The 25712-nt window shown below is 43.2% G+C and overlaps 1 protein-coding gene across 2 annotated transcripts in view; it reads left to right on the forward strand.

The window, feature by feature from the left end:
• LOC124622620 (cholinesterase 1-like) overlaps positions 1-25712 on the forward strand; it is a 207293-nt gene that overhangs the window by 71425 nt on the left and 110156 nt on the right. For both annotated transcript variants that reach the window (XM_047148387.1, XM_047148388.1), the window contains exon 5: positions 9275-9460. In XM_047148387.1, the coding sequence (XP_047004343.1) occupies positions 9275-9460 (186 nt within the window). The remainder of the gene's footprint in view (positions 1-9274; positions 9461-25712) is intronic.

The raw sequence follows: 25712 nt of genomic DNA on the forward strand, positions 1-25712 counted from the left end.
TCAAGTGCAATGGAGAGCATTATGAACAAGTGGATGGAGCGGCCATGGGATCTCCCCTTGCTCCAGGGATCGCGAATCTTTATACGGAACACTTTGAGGAGGTGGCACTACAAACTGCTCACCGTAAACCCAGGCACTTCTTCCGCTATGTGGACGCCACATTCGTGATTTGGCAGCATGGCAGGGAGGCACTGGAGGAGTTTATGGACCACCTAAACGGCATACATAAGAATATCACCTTCACGATGGAAGTAGAAGAGAATGGCTGTATTCCATTCCTGGACATACTGATCAGGAAGAAAGCGGATGGCACGCTGGGCCATTCAGTATATAGAAAAAAGACACACACAGACCTGTACCTCCATGCAACCAGCTGCCACCATCCGGCGCAACGCCAGTCAGTACTGACCACCTTGGTGCATAGGGCGTACGTCATTTGTGACAAAGAAAGCCTCTCAGACGAATTACACCACCTAAGAGAGGTATTTCGGAAAAACGGGTACAGTGAAACACAGATTGGCAGGGCCTTCAAGAGGAGACAGGCTGACAAAGTTCAGGAAGAGGAAGAGGAAGTTAACAAGAGACTCGCCTTTCTTCCATATTTGGGGCCCACATCAGCCAAAATCGGGAGGCTATTAAGAAAATCTAACATAAATACCGTCTTCCGACCACCGCCGAAGACGAAAGAGCTGCTGGGCTCAGCTAAAGACCCACTCAAACTAAACACACCTGGTATATACAACATTGCCTGCGAGTGTGGTGTGCAGTACATCGGTCAAACGCAGCGCTGCATCTCTAAAAGGTGCGAGGAACACATCAGGCATGTTCGACTTGGACAGATAGAGAAATCTGCTATAGCTGAACATAGCCTCAAAGAAAACCACACCTTTGATTTCGAAAACACCAGGGTGCTGTGCCGAGCCGGGAGCTATTGGGATAGCGTCATTAAAGAATCAATAGAAATACGGGTCCACGAGAATCTTGTGAACAGGGACGAAGGCTATCAACTGACCGCGGCCTGGAATCCAGCATTAGCCGCAATACGCCAGGAACGCAACAAGAACCGCCCAGCTCACGAGACGCGATCAGAATGCTCTGACGGAGACACGAACGGCGCACCCGCTTCCCCCTCCACCCCGCCCGCCGGCTCCTATGGACCCAGCCTCCCGCGGCCAGGTGGTGGGGGCACACCACAGGTATAAAGGGACCGGCATCCGCAAAGTCTCGGCACTCCCTAGCGGAGCACTATAGTGGAGAGTTAGCTGTTGTCGCTGCCTTCGCTGTTGAGACAAAGGAAAGGTGAAAATGCCCTACACGAAAGTGTAGCGCGCACGATCTCCTACCTTTATCACAAAAAAGCAGATAACAAATTGTCGTGTTCTTCAAATCGTTAGGCGAGATGTTTTGGAAAGCCAAAACGTAGGGCTCTGTTAGTTAGGGATTGTCGGAAGTCAGGGCCCTGTCTGCGGACAGACCAGCCCGCGCTTCCAGCGCAAAGGCTAAAAAAGTAGGGGCAGATCTATACTAACACTAGGACACAAAACTCAAACACGTGACCGACATGTCGACTCACGCCAACACTAGCTACGAAACGGATTCGCACATCGTAATTACGACCGATGCAACACCGGAAACAATGACGCACATGACCCCAGCACCAACCACGACGACGCTTCCGGCACTGTTACACAAAGCGGCCAACGAACTGATGCCTCCGCCAATGCCAGCAACCACCGACGGCAACGTCCCTGACAAAATACAAGCCGACACTACGGATGACGAAGGCAACCAGGACCGGAAACGCGACCGCACACGCAAAACAACCACGACCAGGCCTAAATCAAAAAGGAGCGAATCCAAAACAAAAGCCCCAAAACCAACACAGACAGCAAAGACGAAACCGGAACAAACCGAGGACACCCAAACGGAAAACACCGCACACACACAGGACGACCAGCCCACACAAACGAAAGATGTAGTCGACATAGACGACAAAAACAAAGAAGAGGAGGACAATAGCGAATGGCAGACTGTCACAAACAGCAAACAAAGACGCAGTTCAATTTCCAACACACAGGAAAACACGCGAAACACCACACAAAACGAAAAAGAACTGAAAATACGGTTAGAAAACCTTAACAAGGAGGAAACTCAAAAAACTCTATACAACGAATTAAAGAGGCTAAACATTCTGCGATACGTAAATAACTTAGAAGTTTACCGAAACCAGACAGCCATAATTACGAGCAACCATCCAGACATCCTAACCGTAATACAGAACACCATGTGCACACACTACAGACCAGAGGCAAAGGTATCGCAATTGAACAAACCTAACAAACAATTTGCACAAAAAACAAACAACGAGCCCTCACTGAGCGTAGTTATAACAAAAGTAGGGCACGAAATAACAGAAGAGGACATCGAAACAGAACTCAATAACATGCAACTCGAATTCACAAAGGTGAAACGAATAACATCACGAGAATACGGGAAACCTATCCAAAAGGTTCGCGTCATATCCCGCAACAAAGACACGATTGACTACCTACTAAGCAATCACTTCAAATTGTTCTGTAAATTTCACCCAGTAGAACAGTCACATGTGCCACCACCACAGCCAGCACAATGCGCCAAATGCCATACCTTCGAACATAGCACAGAAAACTGCAAAAGCAAACCACTGTGCAACAGATGCGGAGGAACACATCTGATCGCCGCTTGCGAACAACAACCCGACAAGCCAACCTGCACAAACTGTTCCGGAGAACATCTAGCCACAGACCTGAAGTGTCCAAAAAGACCCAAAGCACCCTTATCAATCGAAGCCACTGCGAAAATCACATACACTGATGAACCGACAGGAGCAAATCTCACAGAAAAAGACAAACCACAACCGGTAGTCTGCGAAGATTTCTTGAGAGCAACAACACTAGCACTAATAAACATTTTACCAGACCGCAAAAACCTCGTCATAAGCGCAATGCGAGAGATATCCAAAACCTTCTTCAAGCGCGAGATTTGTGTGTCACAAGCATGGAATAAGATACACTTTAGTATATCACCACTAAAGAGCACAAACGGTAGAAACACCGATATAAACACACAAAATCAAAACCAAACACGTTCGCAGGTCTAAACAATATGAGAACGAAAATTGCGTTCGTTAACGCGAACGGCATTAACACAAAGAAACCACTCATAGAACGGCAGATACTGAAAGAGGGTATTCAGATTTACGGTATCTCAGAAACAAGGGCAGGGCACGCCCCCATCAACATACTGGACTACGTGTGCTATCGAAAAGACGCGGTAAACGAGGCTAGAAACAGGGGATGGGCACACGGAGGAGTAGCCTTACTACACCACAAGAGACTCGCAGCAATACAAATACCACTGCCAGATGAACACGAAAACCAGCAGGCAATCATCATACAAATAGCATGCAAAAACAAGAAAAAACTGTTCTTGGCAGTGCTATACGTCCCCCCCACAGAAGAGATACCGAAAAACCTGATACAGTACATCAGCAGCCTAGGACCATGTATAATTCTAGGAGACCTAAATGCAAGATCCACAAATCTCGGCGACCATAGGACAAATAGAAACGGGACACTGCTAGAGGAACTATTAGAAGAAAACCGACAAATACTGAGACTACCTAACGAAGAACCAACCTTCATAAACCACGCCGGCTACTCCACACCAGACCATGTAATCATATCCGCCAACATATCAAAATGCATAAGTGACATAGAGATAGGGGAAGGGATCGGAAGCGACCACATACCAATCCACATAAACACGACATTAATAGCACCAGAAAAGACGAAACCAGAAATAAAAACGTACAAAGACAGAAGAAATATAGACAGGAAAAAATATCTAGAAAACATCAACCAGAACCTAAACATAACTAACGAAGAGATAGACAACTACGAAAAACTAGAAAATCTAAACGCACACATAACTAAGGTGATAGAAGACGCAGTGGAGACAAGTGCACCAATAAGAAAAATAATCGAAGGAAAAGAAGCAATACCAACACACATCCTAACACTAATAAAACAAAAACGGCAGGTATACGCGCAATACAGACGCACTAAAGACCCTACTATTAAAAACCAATGGAATAGGCTAAACGATCAAGTACGACACCAACTCAAACAGTTTAGGGCAAGAAAACTGGACACAAAAATACGGAACCTAGACCCGAAAAACCCAGCCGACTTCTGGAAGAAATTCAGACGACTGACGATCCAGAAAGAGGCACACGAAGCACCACTGATAATAAACGACGAAATCACGACGTGCAATAAGAAGAAAGCAGACGCCTTCCTAGGAGCGCTAAAAAACGTATACGCACACCCCCAAGACGACAAATTCGACAAAGATCACGAAATAAAAACGGAAATAGAAACAAAAGCAGAGCTGGAACAAACAACCTATACGACCTACGACGAAGACCAGACAGCACTACTCGTAGACATAACCACACAGGAGGTAAAACAGGCCATAGCAGGTGGCAAAGTCACTGCCCCCGGCGCTGACGGCATCACCAGACAACACCTCAGACTAATACCACCGCAAACAATAATTCCGCCACTGCAGAAACTCTTTAATGCCATAATAAGGCTCAAAAAGACGCCGCAACAATGGAAAAAAGGCCAAATACGTATGCTACCGAAACCACAAAAACCGAAACACGACCCAAAATCATATAGACCGATAACATTACTGCCAGTGATCGGAAAAACATTCGAGGCAATCCTCACACAGAGAATCCAGAAATACGTAGACAAAAAAGGAATATTACCAGAAGAACAAGCGGGCTTTCGTAAAAACAAAAGTACAATTGACCCAATATTAAGATTAGTTAGTAACAGTGTCGAAGCAATAAACACGGGTATGGTCTCAACAGTACTGATGCTCGACATAGAACGGGCTTTTGATAAAGTGTGGCATACAGGGCTATTAAAGAAACTATTACAACATAGCATACCGAAAGAAATAGTGCAACTAATAAACAACATGATTACAGAACGACAGATCGTAGTAAAAGTCGGAGACACCTACTCTGACACACTAAAACCCAAAGCAGGTGTACCACAAGAGGCTATCATCTCACCTCTACTTTACAATCTTTATACAGCCGACATTCCAAAACCGACCGGAATCAACGAACAAATAGCCCTGTATGCCGACGATACAGCGTTCTGGTGCCAAGCAGCAACCACCGAAATGATAACAATAAAAACAAACAGATATGTCCAGATATTAGAAAAATGGCTAGCAACATGGAGGATCCGCCCAAATCCCACAAAAACGCAAGTACTGGTAATAAAACACAGACACCTGACCAGACACAGGCCCCAAAACCCAGACGATGTGAAAATATCGTTATGGGGACAAACGATAAAACCAAGTCCTACCACCAAATACCTAGGATTGGACTTCGACAGCCTACTGAACTGGGAGAAAAATACAACCAAGAAAATAAGCATAGCCAACGCCAAAGCAAACAGAATACAACTACTCAAACACAGGAACGGAGGAGCAAGCACAAGAACAGTCTTGCACCTATACAAAATGTACGTAAGACCAATAATGGAGTACGGAGCAGTAGTATGGGGCGGCACAACCACACAATGCAACAGAATAAAGGCCACAGACAGAAGAATATTAAGGAAACTAGCGCAAATACAATATGAACCAACAGCAACACTTCACAATAGACTCGAAATAGACTCGATAAAAGACAGAATCATAAAGCAAATGGCAACATACGGAAATAACAGATTAACAACTAATCAAGACATCAAGACGCTAATCACGACAATACCTTACCATTTAAATGCACCAGCATATAAATACCCATATCCGCCTCACATTATAGCAATAGCAACTGAACAAGAATACCCAGACAAACATGAAGACATAAAAGCAATAACAGAAAGCAAAGATCTGCCCCAACATCTAACAACAGAATAAGATAAATAAATAAAAGACATAGAAGAACACTCTAAGGACTTTCACCCGACTCCAGCTGAGGTTTTCAGGGGTTTCCCTCAGCCGTAAGGCAAATGCCGGAGTTGTGTATTTTCCCCAGAACAAACAAACAAACAAATAAGATCACAAACAAACAAAGAAAAGTAAACAAGAGAAGATAAATAAAAAATTGTAGATTCCCTCCCCAAATTAACAAATAAATTGTGTCACCACAGAATAGCGTAAGATAAACTAAGGCTCCAAACGGGCAGTAAGCCCTATATGAGCCCACCCCACCCTTCCGGTGGTGGAATAAAAAAAAAAAAAAAAAAAAAAAAAAAAAAAAAAAAAAAAAAAAAAAAAAAAAAAAAAAAACTTCGCCAGAAGATGATGAGTATGTCACTCGTCGAAACGTCGCAGTTTGAAGACACCGCCACCCGGCTGGAAGCCCGAGAACTCTTCGCCAGCTGTATACGCCGGGAAAGCATACATTCACACTCATAGAATATAGTGGTATGCATGAAGGACACTAAATAACGCTAAGAGAGAATTTCAATTATCATTCTGATTTATTTCGATAATATTTAAGAAAACTATTACTCTCTGTGACAAAACATACATGAAATCTATTATATTTAAGAAAATTACCACTCTCAGTGACAAAACCTTCATGAAGCACTCTCTTGCATCTCGTCATACCGGAAACATAGACAACACTTCGTCGCCAGTTACATCTACTAATGATTAAAATGGGTAAAAATGAATGTTACTGAATGGTGGCCTCTTTAACACCATTTAGTTATTGCCACACCTATTTAACGCGCGGAGTAGGGAAGGACATTACCTTTCACTCTCTCAAACATTACTTGTGTCACTACACATGCAGTACCATGCGGATAAGTTCATGTTGAAACCGCGTGTTATCCAACCGCAATGCAACGTGAGCAAACCAGCCCAGGCTTCATGACTCCATATTATTCATGCTATGATTAACGAAAGGCAAATCCAGTGACCACCGTTATGAATGCTGGCAACACGTGGTCAAGTTCGACAACAAAGAAACGAGTAAAATACATCCTTGAATCATGGAAAATTTATATTGCTTGTATCCAAAACTAAACTATGCAACAAATGAAACATTAACGAACCTATCTGTTATTGCCTAAGAACAAGAACCGTTGGTTCATGCCCTCAATCACCTCGCGCCCAAGTCCGCTAGTTGAAACAGATTAATCTGAAAAATTTCTACAAATACAATATCGCTGAACGTTTCCCGGTATTAATTCACACCCGAACATGTTTCATAATCAATGTTACCCCAAAAAACGTACATTATGGATAACTTATCTCACCATCCATGACGAGCGCCGCACCCCTGCGTCCGTCTCGTTTAATCGGCGGCCCCAGGGTGTCCTAACATGGCGCGTTCCAGGACCAACCGCCAACCGTTCAAAAAAACTGGTGGTGGGGGAAGGACCTCAGTGAGAGCCAACCTCGCGAACTCTGCCCAGCTCATCCCCACTATCTTTGGAATCACGAACTCTCTGCCGAATCTGCTCACGTTGTTATGTTGGTGCTAAACTACCCTACTGCTACCATCTTTGACTAACCCAGATTATTATATATTCCGTGCATAACTACGTTTATCCATCCACATACATCACGGGATCAAAGGACGAGAGAGGAGGTGTGACACCAACAGAAGAAAAAATATGCACGGAAGCATTCTTGAATCCAGAGGATTATTAGCTACACGAAACATTGAAAGGACGCTCTCGGCGTAAAATGAATTATTAAACATGTAGAAATTAATCAGTTAGTTAAATGAAGCGTAAACCTTGAAAGTTTACCATCTAACCTCCTTGCCTAGGGACGCCAGATGAAAGTTGATGTCAAGCCCTGAATCAAAATTGCGCAACGGATAACTGGGGAGAGGAGCTTGAGAGCGCTACCTAGAGAGCGTGTCCTTTCTGTACGATACTAGGCAAGGGGCTGGAGGGCTCACACGCTGATGTGTGGGTCCCTGCATTCTATATCTTTTATTTTAAATGAATTCCTTTAACTTGACTTCTTTGTGATTTTTTTAAGGTATGTTAAAAGATTGATGACAATTGATTACCAATTTATTTTAAACATTATCACTCGATTTTACAGCGACTGCAGCAATTGTTCCAGTTTACAGGTATTACAATTTTACAACTTGTAACTCGGGTATATTATATACTAATCTGCACGCACATTTCTACGGGCAAGACGGAATTGCGTTGGCCAAATGTATACCACCAAAGTCTCCCAATATTTTACATAATACATCCACTATGTGAGGAGGATAACGGACAAACTGGGGACCAGATACATTAACACAGGGGGTCAAATTTCCTTACACAATCCGAAGCTGGAAATAAAAGAATTATTACAAATATTCAAATACCTCTCTTGCACGCATGAACATTGAGACAGACGCACTGAGGGCACGTCTGCTCACTTACCCGTCTTCTGTAACACTCCCAGAATATGGCGGGCACCCGGAGGTCTTCCTGGGCCCCGGTGGAGGGGCTGGTCGAACCACTTGGGCGTGACCAACCTCTCCACCCCAATTCTTGTGACACTGGAAAGTCTTTGACTTTTACCTGCCTGTGCTGTCTCTCTGATGCCCTACCCAGAAGTAAGGTTGGCACTAATATACTACAGAACTACTTCCCAACAAAGATTTGGCCACGCTTTACGGAAATGTGTGAGGAGGATTAAGAAAGTTCATGTGCAGATTCACATTCACGTACAAGAAATGCATAATACACGACACATTTAAATACGTATTATGAAGCCTGACACATTTCTTTCCACCCGCCCACATGGGTTCTGTTGCACCCGCGGCCGGCCGCGTCGTGTAATAAAATTGGCTGCGGAGCCGCCTCTGTTTCTATTTCCCGGTGCGAGCGAGCATAGAAACCTGCTGCTTATAGAGCGGAAACTACTGTACCGTTTCAACCTGTGACGTTTCAAATGTTTCATAAACAATGTATCTTCCGTAACTGAAAGCCAACGATGATTGGAGCTAGCTGCTAGAGTTAACAGAAAGATACTGAAAATGGCGCGATCTCAGTCTTGCCCTGTCAGACAAAATTGAGGGGGAAAGTCATTTGGATGACGAGTTTCATCCGCGCGAGCGACGGAGGGTTAACTGTACATCTCCCGTTTCACTGTTAGAGAACACTGTTTCTGCAGATTGTGGAGTTCTATGGCAAGTGCTGAATTGTATGTCAGAATTCTCTTACGTAACCGGCAGGATTCCTGAGCACGGAAGACGACGTCATCAGGGGCAACTACGGCTTCAAGGACCAGAACCTGGCCCTGCGCTGGGTGCGGGGCAACATCGCCGCCTTCGGGGGAGACGCCGGCAGGGTGACGCTGTTCGGGGAGAGCGCGGGCAGCGTCTCCACCTCCTACCACCTGCTGTCGCCGCTCTCTGCAGGTCACTCTGCTCTCCGTCTTGTCGTCTTTCCAAACTGCAGCAACTGTCTTGGGAAACAGCACTGACTTTCTTCACCTCTGATCGATCAGTTACCGGGTGACTAAGTAGCCTGAATAAAGCTTAACGGGTGCGCTTACCGCTTTGGTGCAAGATGCAATTTCTAAATGGTGGCTCCACACTGAGGTGACAGAAGTCATGGGATACCTCCTACTATGGTGTCTGACCTCCTTTTATCCGGCGTGGTGCAGCAACTCCATATGGTGTGGACTCAACAAGTTCCCTGCACAAATATTGAGCCATGCCGCCTCTACAGGGTGAAAAGTATTTAAGCCAACAAACTCTGGGAGGTTGTAGTGGACATCAAAACAAATATTTTTCCCTAATGTCATTTTTTTCCTATGAGGATTGTTTACGAGGTGCATTCAAGTTCTAAGGCATCCGATTTTTTATCTAATTAACTACTCACCCGAAATCGATGAAACTGGCGTTACTTCTCGACGTAATCGCCCTGCAGACGTACACATTTTTCACAACGCTGACGCCATGATTCCATGGCAGCGGCGAAGGCTTCTTTAGGAGTCTGTTTTGACCACTGGAAAATCGCTGAGGCAATAGCAGCATGGCTGGTGAATGTACGGCCACGGAGAGTGTCTTTCATTGTTTGAAAAAGCCAAAAGTCACTAGGAGCCAGGTCAGGTGAGTAGGGAGCATGCTAACGTAAGCTCGATGTGTGGGTGCGTTGACTTAGTGAAACAGCACACGCGCAGCCCTCCCTGGACTTTTTTGTTGCAGTGCAGGAAGGAATTTGTTCTTCAAAACATTTTCGTAGGATGCACCTGTTACTGTAGTGCCCTTTGGAACGCAATGGGTAAGGATTACGCCCTCCCTGTCCCAGAACATGGACACCATCATTTTTTCAGCACTGGCGCTTACCCGAAATTTTTTTGGTGGCGGTGAATCTGTGTGTTTCCATTGAGCTGACTGGTGCTTTGTTTCTGGATTGAAAAATGGCATCCACGTCTCATCCATTGTCACAACCGACGAAAAGAAAGTCCCATTCATGCTGTCATTGCACGTCAACATTGCTTGGCAACATGCCACACGGGCAGCCGTGTGGTCGTCCATCAGCATTCGTGGCACCCACCTGGATGACACTTTTAGCATTTTCAGGTCGTCATGCAGGATTGTGTGCACAGAACCCACAGAAATGCCAACTCTGGAGGCGATCTGTTCAACAGTCATTCGGCGATCCCCCAAAACAATTCTCTCCACTTTCTCGATCATGTCGTCAGACCGGCTTGTGCGAGCCCGAGGTTGTTTCGGTTTGTTGTCACACGATGTTCTGCCTTCATTAAACTGTCGCACCCATGAACGCACTTTCGACACATCCATAACTCCATCGCCACATGTCTCCTTCAACTGTCGATGAATTTCAATTGGTTTCACACCACGCAAATTCAGAAAATGAATGATTGCACGCTGTTCAAGTAAGGAAAACGTCGCCATTTTAAGTATTTAAAACAGTTCTCATTCTCGCCGCTGGCGGTAAAATTCCATCTGCCGTACGGTGCTGCCATCTCTGGGACGTATTGACAATGAATGCGGCCTCATTTTAAAACAATGTGCATGTTTCTTTCTCTTCGGAGAAAAAAAATCGGAGGCCTTGGAACTTGAATGCACCTCATAAACCGGTGGAGGCCGTATTACGCTCTCAAATTGATTTCTGTTGTCTGTGGTGGTATCATATGGGAGGCCAAACCTGAAGAAGCATGTGTGTACCAGTTCTTTCACCACTGACTCTGCTCACATATTGGCGAGTATTGTGACTTATAAAGTGATCAATCATCATTAATAAATACCTTTGTCCTTTTGAGCTCTGCAACGGACCGACAGTGTCCATGTTGACATGTGAAAACCTGCCAGCAGGTGCCAGAAATTGAGCAATCTGTGCCAATACATACCTTCCAATCTCGTTTTGTTAGCATGTCAAACATGCGCATGCCCATGCCTGACAATCTCTTTGAAACCACGACCACACCATTTTGGCAGTGACCATCTTAGCTGTAGCTCTCTGATCTGAGTGCGTAACATTGTGCAGTGCTTCAAAAACTTGCTAGTGATATGATTCTGGAATACAGGACCATTGTTCACCTCTTGCCATGTCTCACCAAATTTCTTGTGAAACCTTTGGAAATGATACTCATATGAGTTGTCATCCCATGCGTCCATCCTGGAGAAGGTTGCTTCGAAAAGGATCAACATGCTGCTCTACTGGTAACTTGTCCCAATGAACAGATCATAGATTGGCCCAATTGAGGTCCTGGAATACTGCTTTGGCCTGGGAAGTCCACAGGACCTTTTGATAGCCTGCAGTATTCTTTCTGGTGAGCAACATTGTAAGTGGCTCTTGGGCTACCTCTAGTACAGTCATATGGCATCTATGTAATTTAACATGCCCAAAACTCTGTAAAGTCTTTGTACTGGGAAGAGGCATTTGCTGCACTGCTTCAACCCATTAAACTAATGGTGCCAACCCTGCTCCTGAAACTTGGTATTCCAGGAAATGAACATCACTCTTTCTCCTGACACACTACATTTCATTAATAATGATGCCATACTCTTGGAGCCAGCAGAAAAGCTGCTGCAGGTAGTCTGTATGCTCATTTACCGAAGCAAAGAATATTAAAATGCCATCCATGTAACAAAATGAAAAAGGCAGCTCTCATAGCACTTTAATGAACAAAGTATGAGCATGTGGACTATTAGACCAATTATGTGATTGGACTGAAGAGTTCCTAGATAACAGAATGCAGCATGTCATTCTCAATGGAGAGAAGTCTTCCGAAGTAAGAGTGATTTCAGGTGTGCCGCAGGGGAGTGTCGTAAGACCGTTGCTATTCACAATATACATAAATGACCTTGTGGATAACATCGGAAGTTCACTGAGGCTTTTTGCGGATGATGCTGCAGTATATCGAGAGGTTGCAACACTGAAAAAGTGTACTGAAATGCAGGAGGATCTGCAGCGAATTGACGCATGGTGCAGGGAATTGTATTTGAATCTCGATGTAGACAAGTGTAATGTGCTGTGAATACATAGAAAGAAAGATCCCTTGTCATTTATCTACAATATAGCAGGTCATCAACTGGAAGCAGTTAATTCCATAAATTGTCTGGGAGTACGCATTAGGAGTGATTTAAAATGGAATGATCATATAAAGTTGATCGTCGGTAAACCAGATGCCAGACTGAGATTTATTGGAAGAATCCTAAGGAAATGCAATCCGAAAACAAAAGAAGTAGGTTACAGTACACTTGTTCGCCCACTGCTTGAATACTTCTCACCAGAGTAGGATCCGTACCAGATAGGGTTGATAGAAGAGATAGAGAAGGTCCAATGGAGAGCAGCGCGCTTCGTTACAGGATCATTTAGTAATCGCGAAAACGTTACAGAGATGATAGATAAACTCCAGTGGAAGACTGCTGGAGAGACGCTCAGTAGCTCGTTACGGGCTTTTGTTGAAGTTTCGAGCACATACCTTCACTGAGGAGCCAAGCAGTATATTGCTCCCTCCTATTTATATCCCGCGAAGAGACCATGAGGATAATATCAGAGAGATTGGAGCCCACGCATACCGACAATCCTTCTTTCCACAAACTATATGAGACTGGAATAGAAGGGAGAACCGATAGAGGTACTCAAGGTACCCTCCGCCACACACCGTCAGGTGGCTTGCGGAGTATGGATGTAGATGTAGATTCAGTTGTTAAAGGCCGTATTAGGATATTCAGTTGTTAGAGGGCGTATTACGCTCTTCAGTTGTAGGCAACTGCTGTCCACCAGTGTAATAGTGCATTGTCTCTAATGGAACGATACACCTGGAGTGAGTACACTGATATGATTGGTGCGTACTACGTAGCGCACCACAACGGACGAGCTGCACAGCGGGTTTATCACCAACAATATCCGAATCGCCGTATCCCGCATCATAAGACCGTTGCTGCTGTGTACCAACGTCTGCGTGAGACCGGGTCATTTAGCAGATTACCTGGACAGGGACGCCGTCGCAAGATAAGAACGTTGCAATTTGAGGAAGCTGTCTTGCAGCATGTGGAGCGGGATCCTTCAATCAGCACTCAGGCAACTGCACGTAACATGGGGACAAATCAGACGAATGTAAGAACAGTCCTTCGAGAGCAATTATAACGTCCTTTTCACTTACAGCGTGTTCACAACCTGGAACCAGTTGATTATCCACCCAGAGCACAGTTTTCGCAGTCGTACCTGGAACAGTGCGGAATGCATCCTACATTTCCATCCTCTGTGTTGTTTAGCGATAAAGCAACGTTCGGGCGTGATGGAGTCTTCAACATGCACAATTCGCATGTTTGGAGTAAGGATAACCCACACGCCACAGTTACCAGCGCTCATCAAGTGCGGTGTTGTTGGGGACTGTTTAATTGGGCCGTATCTGCTGCCTAGGCCATTAAATGGCAGGCTCTATTAGAATTTTTTCGCCAGAGCATTGCCAGAATTGCTGGAAGACGTCCCGCTCCCTACAAGACAACGCATGTGGTTCCAACATGACGGGGCGCCCGCACATTTCAGTCGTCGTGTGCGTCGGTTCCCAGCAACGTGGATAGGCAGAGGTGGTTCTGTAACATGGCCTGCTTGATCCCCAGATATGTCCCCTCTTTACTTTTTGTGTGGGGAGAGATGCGCAACCTTGTTTACGCAACATCTGTTGCATCAGAAGAGGATCTGGTTGCCGGGATAGTAGCAGCAGCAGGACCAATTCAGGGTACTCCTAGGGGTTTTGCCCGTGCCAGACAGAACATCATCCGACGGTGTAAGCTTTGTTTAAGTGTCAATGGAGGCAATATTGAAAATCTACTGTAATTGAAATTGGGTTGTTTTAATGTGTTGTGTTTTGGTCATACAAAAATGGAAAAGTGTTTCCTGGTTTAATTAATTTGCTGCCAGAGAAATCTTCCTCCACCAGTTTAAATACTCCTCATAGGAAAAAATGACATTGGGGAAAAATATTTGTTTTGATGTCCCCTACAACCTCCCAGAGTTTGTCGATTTAAGTACTTCTCACCCTGTATAGTCGTCCATGAGTGAGCAAGTGCTGCCAGCCCATGCTTTCGTGCACCAATCGACCTCTCGATTATGCCCATAAATGTTCGATGGGCGGCCGAATTATTGGCTCGAATTGTTCATAATGTTTCTCAAACCAATCGTGAACAATGGTGACCCACTGACATGATGAAGTTTCATCCATGAAAATTCAGTCGTTGGCTGATAGGCGCACATAACCATTTCCAGTCTATGATCGGTTCGCTTGGACTCGAGGGCCCAGTCCATTTCGTGTAAACACAGCCCACATCATTACGGAGCTTCTACCAACATCCACAGTGCCTTGCTGAGAACTTGAGTGCACGGCTTCGTGAGGTCTGCACCACACTCGAACCCTACCATCAGCTCTTACCAACTTAAAACGGGACTCGTCCGACCAGGCTACGGTTTTCCAGTCATCTAGGGTCCAGTCGATATGGTCACGAGTCCAGAAGACGCGCTACAGGCGGTGTCGTGCTGTTAGCAAACGCATTCGCGGCGGTTGTCTGCTACCATAGCGCATTAACATCAAATTTTGCCGCTCTATCCTAACGGATGCGCTCGCCGCAGTCCCATATTGATTTCTGCGGTTATTTCGCGCTGTGTTGCTTGCCTGTGAAGCACTGACAACTTGTCTGGCGTCCCCGCACTCCAACCGCGTGCTGATATTGTCGACACCGTAGAGCTGCTACTAACACAGCTCTCGCAGTGGAGTTGAGACACGATGCGCGATGACGTAGGTCCCCGTTGGTGAACAGGAGACAGAAATGCGAACTCTTACGATGGATGCTTGTTCTGATTTAAGACTGAATGATTCATTGCCTGGATATGCAGTAGTTGTTAAATCTTATCTCATGCGCATCGTACACACCACCAATTGCGAGGAAATATTGTAATTATCAGTCTTCTCGTACGTTGTTGGCTCGTTGCTATGGAGTAGTTGAACCTGTATGTAGCGAGATCCACAGATAGTCTTTGATCACGTCTGAGTGAACCTACGCCGTAATCTTAAAAAAATGTTCAAAAGTTCTCTTTTCAATTAATGAAGTAGGTATTTTGATAATCAGATTAAATTGTCCCTGCTCAACAGTCGTTGGTTAACTATCATTGATTAAATCACTTAATAATGTAGTCCACGATTGATATTTCACTTGGAACGAACAGTTTATTGTTCCTTGGCCACTAAATACTTTATAACTTTCGCACCACACGCACACGCAGTAGGTTGGTAAAGTCAGTTCTATTAAAATTAAGTTTCTTGACAATTACGACAACTTTACTCTTCAGCGTAATTTATTATCTTCGTGAAGTCATGTAATTGTGTCCTACTCGAGATTAATTGAGTGTAGTTCTTTGATATACTATCCACTCTTCTTTTAGTTCCAGTTATTTGAAAGTTAAGTCCAATATTCACTAATTTCGTCAATAAAGTTCAATTAACACGTTATGCAATTGTTAAACGCGTCTATCAGTTCCTGTCTCTGCTTAGAAAATCAGTTTCCGAAATTCGTGAATCACGTCGCGTTCCGTACTCTCAATAACTAAGACAAGAATTGTTCTCGCACGTCTTTACAGGACGAGAGCCAGCAAGCGACTTCTTCTGTGAAAGAGTATTGTAGGCGCATTGAATTTCTTCGTTGCGTTGACAAATCTCTTCCACATAAAAGTTATCTCTGACTAACATCACCTTGGACTTAGCTTTCAAGATATTAATTTGCAATTATCACTTGGCAATTTGTCCATTAATTAAATCTGAGGTTTCTTCCTCCTCTTTTCATAACAAAAACTCTCAGTGATGTGTAATGTTGTTGTTATCAAAACTTCTTGCTGTTAGCTTATCGGCAAAGACGTCGTATAACTCTTCCCTACTTCATATTACGACATTCTGTCTTAATTGGCTTTAAGAGGGTCGTTTGGGTGTTATAAACTCTAGTCAAAAACCGCTGCGCTCGGTTGTTAAGTGAAGGCCGTCGGTCACTGAATTGCCCTGGTGAGACGCAATGCCTGAAATTTGGTATTCCCGGCACACTCTTGACACAGTGGATTTCGGAATATTGAATTTCCTAACGAGTTCCGAAATGAAATGTCCCATGCGTCTTGCTCCAATTACCATTCCGCCTTCAACATTTGTTAATTCCAGTCGTACTGCCATAATGACGTCGGAAACCTTTTCATACAAATCAGCTGAGTACAAATGACACTTCCTCTAATGCCCATGCCTTTCACGCCATGTACGGGGTACTACCGCCAGCTGTACATAGGTACATCGATATCTCACGAATTTAGTCGCCTCAATGTAGGAGGAACGTTTCAAGTGTGTGCTTGTGATAACAAAATATGCCGTCAGACTCATGGGCAACGCACTACCCATCAGTTTCTTGGTCATCCTCTGGCAATGGTGACATCGGATGTCATTGTGAATGGAGAATACTATTACTTCTCTCAGCCAGTGTGGCCAGCTTTCCCAACACGGAACCGTTACTTGCCTTTCAAATAGGTCCTCGAGCATTCTCACAGGTTTGAGTACACATCATTCCATTCTTCTAAAGAGGGAAGTCCTTGGCCGTACTGGGCATGACTCTAATGCAGATTTTCACGTGGCAGTTAGCGATGATAACCTTAAAGCTGCCTGAGAAAACGTGTTTGTTTTTAGCACCATGTTCAGTCTTACAGTTGATTTTACCCAAACAAATTATTTATATAATTTTTCAGTTTCAAGATTTTGTTGACAGGAAACCAAAAACTTTATTAAATTTCTGAAAACGTTCATCAACGACGATTCAGTCAACAGTTACAGTATTTATATTATGCGACCATTTTCAAACCTTATAGGTTCATTTTCGAACCTGGTCAGCTGAAGCTAAAAAATAAAAAATTTAAAAAAAATAGTTGACAGTGAACAGTGAATACAACAGCGGGATTACGATAAACTGCTAAAATGTAACAGAAATTAATTATGTGAAGGTGCGCGGAGTGGCCGCGCGGTTAGAGGCGCCATGTCAAGGATTGTGAGGCCCCTCCTGCCGGAAACTCGTTTCCTCCCTCAGTCATGGGTGTGCGCGTTGTTCTTAGCATAAGTTAGTTTAAGTAATGTGTGAGTGTAGGGACCGATGACCTCAGTAGTTTGGTGCCTTAGGAATTCACACACATTTGAACACAAACATTACCTAAACTTATTAATAAACATATAAAATGGCAACGCGTGCTTGACAAAATCTTCGCAGAATGACTCTCACAATCCACCCGTGCCTCTTACCAAGGCTGAATGAAACTGGAGGTCAACACAGCCAACAGCACCAGGAAACTTCCGATGGCTCTAGTGTCGCACCTCATACACATGCGCACGTCACGTTTTAAGTCTGGATGCGTCCAAGCTCTTTTACTGTACTTGGCATCAATACAGTGAATGACAACACCAAATCTACAATTATTACACAAATACAAATACTAGCGCTGCGTGTACACGTTACATATTTGAGCGTACGACACGTGTTTCATCTTCAGGTGGATGTCCACAGCCAATTGGCGCGGCGGATTAAAATAGGAGGCATCGCAGCGTCTTTCTTAACCACTCACATTTAATATAAAACACAATGGAACAAAAAAAATCACATTGCAATACATATGTTTTTACAATTAGTGGAGGCGTTTTCTAATCTCTGCTGTAATTAAAGTAATTGTGTTACTTTAATATTGTTGCGTCTTGGTAATACAGAATCAAAAATGGTTTGTGTTACGTTTTGTGTACTTAATATCTGATGTCCTCATAAAATGGTACCTCACAGAAAAACACATTAGAAAAGTGTTTTCGATGCCCCATACATCCTCCCACAGTTTTTGGTGTAACTAATTTTCATCCAGAAGATACTACTTCTACAGATTCAAAAATACTCATTGAAAAACATGACATCAGATAAAAACATTTGTTTTGATGTCGCGTGCAAACTTCTAGAGATTGTCAATTTAAATAATTTTCACCCTATATGCACCAGTCGGTTGCATAAGACTAGTGCAATAACGTGGGTCGACGTGCACACGTGGTGGAATGACAGGAAGGAGCTATCGTGTTTGGACGTGTCCATGAGCTCACTTTGAATATAGCCACCTTATGTGTTGTCGTATCAACGTGGACTGTCCAACTTGACTATAAAAAATGATCCAATGCCGGTCCATCCTTCAATAATTTTTTAGTGAACGTTGCGGAAACAACTGAATGCAGTGGACATTTGGAGTCGATCACATCGAAGAAGTCATTTCTCATGGCGGGTCATAAATTTTCACGTCTTCAGTGGGCCAAACGACACATTAGATTTTAGATTAGATTTACTTTCATTCCAATTGATCCGTAGTGAGGAGGTCCTCCAGGATGTGGAACATGTCAGAAAAACAACAATACATGACAAATATTTAAACTAAAACAAATAAGCTAATGTACCATTCCACAGGTCCCAAGTGGAATGATCGTCATTTTTTAATGAACACTAAGAGTCATTTTACAAATACTATTGCACTGAATTTAAAATAAAAAAGTTTTATATTTATTTATAAGGTAAGAAACATGTAATACAACTACTGTAATACTTATTTACAATGAACACATTACTGCACTGAAATGGTGCAGAAGTTAGATTATACTTACACACACACACACACACACACACACACACACACACACACACACACAAATTTTCAGTGAACACATTACTGCACTGAAATTGTGCAGAAGTTATGTTGTACTTATATACAAATCAGTTGGTTTTCCTCAGAAATTCATCAATGGAGTAGAAGGAGTTGGCCACCAATAAATCCTTTAGGCTTCTCTTAAACTGAATTTCATTGGTTGTTAAGCTTTTTATGGCTGCTGGCAAGTTATTGAAAATGTGTGTTCCTGAATAATGCACACCCTTTTGTACAAGACTAAGTGACTTTAAATCCTTGTGAAGATTATTCTTATTTCTAGTATTGATTCCATGAATTGAGCTGTTGGTTTGAAAAAGTGATATATTTTTAATGACAAATTTCATTAAGGAATAAATATATTGGGAAGCTGTAGTTAGTATCCCTAGTTCCCTAAACAGGCTTCTGCAGGATGTTCTTGAGTTCACACCACATATAATTCTTACTGCACGTTTTTGTGCCCGGAAAACTTTAGCTTGGCTTGATGAATTACCCCAGAAAATAATCCCATATGACATTATGGAATGAAAGTAAGCATAGTATGCCAGCTTTTTCATTTTTATATCCCCTATGTCTGACAAAATTCGTATTGCAAACAGAGATTTGTTAAGACGCTTCAGCAGTTCTGTGGTGTGCTCCTCCCAATTGAATTTATTATCAAGCTGTAATCCCAAGAATTTAACACCGTCCACTTCTTCTATCTTCTTGTCATCATATGTTAGACATATACTCTTGGGACACCCCTTACAAGTTCTGAACTGCATGTAGTGTGTTTTTTCAAAGTTTAGTGACAAAGAATTGGCTAGGAACCAGTGATTAATGTCTACAAATATTTTATTGGCTGATCTTTCTAAGACTACACTTGATTTGCTATTTATTGCAATGTTTGTATCATCAGCAAACAAAACAAACTTGGCATCTGGTAATGTTACTGATGAAAGGTCATTGATATACACAAGAAAAAGTAAGGGCCCCAAAATGGAACCTTGTGGGACCCCACATGTAATTAGTTCCCAGTTGGATGATGCCTGATAGCTTGATACATGTCTCTTTCCTAATAACACCCTTTGTTTCCTGCCAGAGATATAAGATTTGAACCATTTTGCAGCATTTCCTGTTACACTATAATATTCTAGTTTACTTAAAAGGATATTGTGATTTACACAGTCAAATGCCTTTGACAGATCACAAAATATACCAGTTGCCTGCAATTTTTTGTCTAATGAATTAAGTACATTTTCACTGTAAGTGTAGATAGCCTTCTCAATATCAGAACCTTTTAGAAATCCAAACTGTGACTTTGACAGTATGTTATTTGAGATAAGATGGTTATAAAGACGACTGTACATTACTTTTTCGAAAATTTTTGAGAATGCTGGCAACAGTGAAATTGGACGGAAATTTGATGCTATTTCTTTATCTCCCTTCTTAAACAGTGGCTTAACTTCAGCATATTTCAGCCATTCGGGAAATATTCCACTGATAAACGACTGGTTACACAGATAGCTTAATATGTTACTTAGCTCAGATTCACATTCTTTAATTAACTTTGTTGATATTTCATCATACCCACTAGTTGATTTTGATTTTAAAGATTTTATGATGGACATTATTTCTGTTGGGGTAGTGAGGGTCAAATTCATATTATGGAAGTTACTTGAAATGTCTGGTCTAAGGTAATCCATAGCAGCATCTACCGAACCTGACAACCCCATCTTTTCAGTAACAGTTATAAAATGTTTGTTAAAAAGTTCTGCAACACTATACACATCTGTCACCAATGCATCATTTACTCTTAATGCTATTTGTTCCTCTTCATGTCTGGTTCTACCGGTCTCCTCCTTCACTATATCCCATATTGTCTTTATTTTGTTATCTGATATGACTATCTTTTCCTTGTAATATATTTGCTTTGACATCCGTATTACAGTCTTTAATATTTTGCAGTATTTCTTATAATGTGCTATAGCATCAACATTGGAAATGTTTCGGATTGACAGATACAGTTTTCTTTTTGTTTTACAAGATACCCCTATTCCTCGAGTAATCCATGGCTTCTTTGTAGACTTTGCTCTAACCTTGGTAAGTTTTGGGGGAAAGCAGTGTTCAAATAAGGTAAGCACTTTATTAGCAAAAATGTTATATTTTTCATTCATGCCATGAGCACTGTAAACATCAGTCCAGTGAATGTCTCTGAGGAGTGTCCTAAAATAATCAATTTTTGGCTTACTGATTACCCTCTTGAGCTCAGATTTAACAGATTTTATATCCTGTTCAGTATTAACATTTAACAGAAGGAACTGCATGTCATGGTCTGAGAGGCCATTGACTATTGGTTTTGTAATATAATTTTGTTCATTTGACTTTTCTATAAAGATATTATCAATGGCTGTTTGTGAGCAAGTGGTTATCCTAGTGGGGAACTTTACTGTGGGAATTAAGTTGAATGATAGTGTTACTAACTCAAATAGGTTCTTATTGGGAGAGTCTTTAAGGAAATCTACATTGAAATCACCAGCAACCACTATTTCTTTGTTTTTGGTTGTTAAATGGGCCAGTACAGCTTCAAGGTGGTTTACAAACAGATTAAAGTTACCTGCAGGTGCTCGATATACACTTAATATTATGAAAGATTTTTTGTGAAAATCTAATTCTGTTGCACATGCTTCCATATGCTGTTCTAGGCAAAATTTATGAATGTCTATGTTCTTAAATTTATGACAGTTCCTGATGAATGTGAACAGTAGCTGATTGTAGTCATGTGGTGTGGTCTAAGGAGCTGACTGCTCCGACGACCCAATGATGCGTTTTTCGATAATATGTGTAGGGTGAAGTTCAGGCTGTGGGTGATTGTATCAAGTTTATGAAGTTTTGGGAACGTTTTTCGCAGCAAATGGTTCAAATGGCTCTGAGCACTATGGGATTCAACATCTGAGGTCATCAGTCCCCTAGAACTTAGAACTACTTAAACCTAACTAACCTAAGGACATCACACACATCCATTCCCGAGGCAGGATTCGAACCTGCGACCGTAGCGGTCGCGCGGTTCCAGACTGGAGCGCCTAGAACCGCTCGGCCACACCGGCCGGCTTTTCGCAGCATGAATTTTGCCCACTTATTCAAGTTATCATTAACATGAACTAGGATGTCCATTTCAACATTCTCGGTGACAAAGGGCTCCCCTTCCTCCTATGTCTTCGTGGTGAATATATTTTGGTCTTTTCCTCCTCCCAAGGTGGCAAAATCAGTGTTCACAGGGCTGCACACATTCGTCTCTGGTTTGACGAACAAACCCTATCGCACTTTGGGTTACCCACCAAATAAAGCAGTCTTAATCCAATGTCGAGTACCTGGCGAAACACAGCAATCAACATACGCTCACTTTAATAGTTCTATGGGATCTAATCATTAATGACTGTCTTCAGTTGGATATGACACACCAGTAAAAACTTGTGGAATCTCTTCGTTGCTGAAGTGAGGCCATTTTCAGGGATAGAGGTGATATACGGTATTATCGAGCTGACTCCTCTTAGCTTAAATAAGAAGCTGCACAGACGATGTCACACATCAATCCAAAACATACAAAGAAGACAAACAGGTCATAGCAATACGTGTATTGGTGCTTAGCTGATATTAGTCGACAATGGAGTGGATAGTGGACTCAGATTCAGGAGCACTACATGCTGTCATTCTCTCTTTGTTGCGTCCCGGGATATGACCACCTATGACTCATTGGACGAGGCAGTTTTGGACATGCCCCTTAAGGCCAATGGTCTACCTGAAGAATTCAGGGGCTGCTATGAGGTGGATCCAACGGTTTTCTCAGGGTCTGGAATTCGTTGCATTCAGTGACGTCAGCCTGTGGGATTGGGTAGGGGACCCTCTCTCCCTTATCCTTCTTAATATTCTTTTGTCGTTGTTGACAGTTTAGAGTCTTGTTCCTGGGGAAAACCAGGGACAGGGGGTTGTTTGGTGGATGGCATCCTCTTTCTACAACACAAGCTGCACTCGTGTATTAACAGGGTTCTTAAGCAGAACAGAAAGCTACTTATCTTTAAGCTGGTATATGTTTGTGCTACAAGTTCTTCCATAATAGTCCACGTTAGCCTCACTGCTGGTGAAGTACAAGTCCCGCTATGTACGCTGCTATGGTTGCTATGTACTGACTGACTCTGAGCTACAAACTGTGCTGACTGCGGCTGCGACTGCAACTACAACTGACAGGGACTGACTGTCAGTGACGGGACTGTGCTTGTGACTCGACTGGACCCTCCAATCCGCGGCGGCAATCTAAATACTGGCGGTCGAGAGGGCGTTGGCGGCACGTTGCTTGCGAATTTGTCTTTGGCCTCTCTCCTGATAGGCGCACTTGATTCAGCGCCTATTATCGATCTTCTTGCAACCTCTTTGCCGACCAGTGTGCTGGTGAAAGGTTACGCCAGCACAAATATGTCCCTCGACTTTGTGCTTCCTAGGCTTCTAGACCACATTGGTGCATATATTGGTGGTAATCAGATGAATGAAGCCATCTTCATGAATGACACTCTCCTGTTTCCTGAGACAAAAGCTGGGTTGCAGGAACTAGGAGGTGTGGCAGCTTCTGCACTTGAGTATGTGGGTCTCCATTTCAATGCAAGGAAATCTTTCTTCTCTGGTTGCTCTGGGTGGGGAGAAGGCGGTGAAGGTTGATGGGGACATCGTATTTACTGCAGGCTATTCCACCACGCCAGCCTTGCATTGTGGGGAGCTGTTTCACGACCTGGGCCTGCATCTGAACGTCAGTGAATGAAATTTGTTTAATCTATGTGAGGAGACAGCACTTCGCTTGGGCACCCTGATGTGGTGCAGATGGCTGATCACACCTGCAGATGCCAACAGATCCACCCTGTGATACTGTCATGCTCCTGTTAGTCAGGGGGCTTGGGTGTGCTGGCAGTCTGCTGGCCTCGGCCCCTTATTAGAAGGAACCACTTGTTCTGTTTGAGAGACGGTGAATTGAAGTATGTAGAGTGTGAGATGCAGGGATGAACGAACAACTCCTGTATAATTAGTAAATCTTTGTCTTCTTTTTCATAACTGGGCAGAATGTGGGTCAGCTGCCTCGACTTGCCTGTGGATGGAGTGGCCATCAGACAGTGAACCAGAACACCAGGGCAGCATGGATGGGTATTGGAGCCTACCTGCTTCCTTGCCCTAAGTTTATCTTGGATTCCTCAGCTCTATTAAGTAGGATTTTGAGATGATTAGCGAGGAAACAACTTGGGTGATTCCCTTTCTCATTATGTCCGAACTTGTACTCGAACTGTATTGGGCTTGTCGTCGACGAGGCATTAAGATTCCCCTCTGTCATTCCTATGTCTGGAGATGTTCTTAAAACATTGTAAATGCAGAGTCCTCTGCCATGTCACCCACTTTTGGATGGGGGATAGGGGATGTGCACAGTCTTACAGTCGGGTTTGTCCCTGATCCGTACACGAATGAAACAGAGCAGAGAATATTAGTATGCACTTCCTAATGGTGTGTGCAGTATTTGTAGATTCATACTGGCGTCACTGCTTGTCCAAGCAGTTCTGAGTATGGTACTCAGCTGCGACATTGACATTACTGCAGATATCATCGCCAAAACATCACATCAGCAGAGTGCATCTCAACAAGCCACGTGCGGAGTTCTGTGCTACACGTGCTACGAAGTCATTCGTAGTGGAAAGCCGCCGTAACCTTTCTTTTGGCTAGATCACACTTACAATAAATGCTGTAGTTCACTGATATATTTGTGAAATGATTACTATTCAGCCATCAGTGTATTCCAAGTTGAATTAAAAATCATGCCAGTAAAGGTGATCCTTCCCTGTTTCAATCCGACTTTGCTTCTGAGCAATTAAGTCTATGTAAATACCTTTGTGCCACTAGTGCATTTCGCAGCAGAGAGCATCACATCTCCGACACAGACTGTCCATAACTGAGACGTGATCCACCACTGAGCCAGCACTGTAGATGAGTCTGTGCAATATGTTTCGACCATGAGTTTAAGATAGCAGGCTGCAATCATATTTAATAACCCTGTGACTGCCTGTCGCTTGTGACAGCGTTCACACGGCCATACATACGTCTCTGTTGAAACACCTCTGTTGAAGCACCTACATTTCCTGTAGGTATTCAGAATGTCAGCGTACAACACACCAATGCTGCAGGTACAGGTCGTTCTACCTTCCCCAAACTTATTGTCATTTTGTATTTCTTTTTATATTAACAATACTTGGTACTTGATTACAACGTTTCCATTTCCTTTGATGTCTCTCCATTTATTCATTTTAGGTTGCCAGAATTATAACTACATTTGAGTGAGACTAGTGTAGACGCATTACACTTCATTACTCAACACTTTCGTGACTGCATTTATGTATCCATTTATGGTTTCTGGACAATGCATGCACACACAGAGGCATGTGAACCATT

This window comes from Schistocerca americana, chromosome 7, assembly GCF_021461395.2.
Source record: "Schistocerca americana isolate TAMUIC-IGC-003095 chromosome 7, iqSchAmer2.1, whole genome shotgun sequence".
NCBI classification, from domain to species: Eukaryota; Metazoa; Arthropoda; class Insecta; order Orthoptera; family Acrididae; genus Schistocerca; species Schistocerca americana.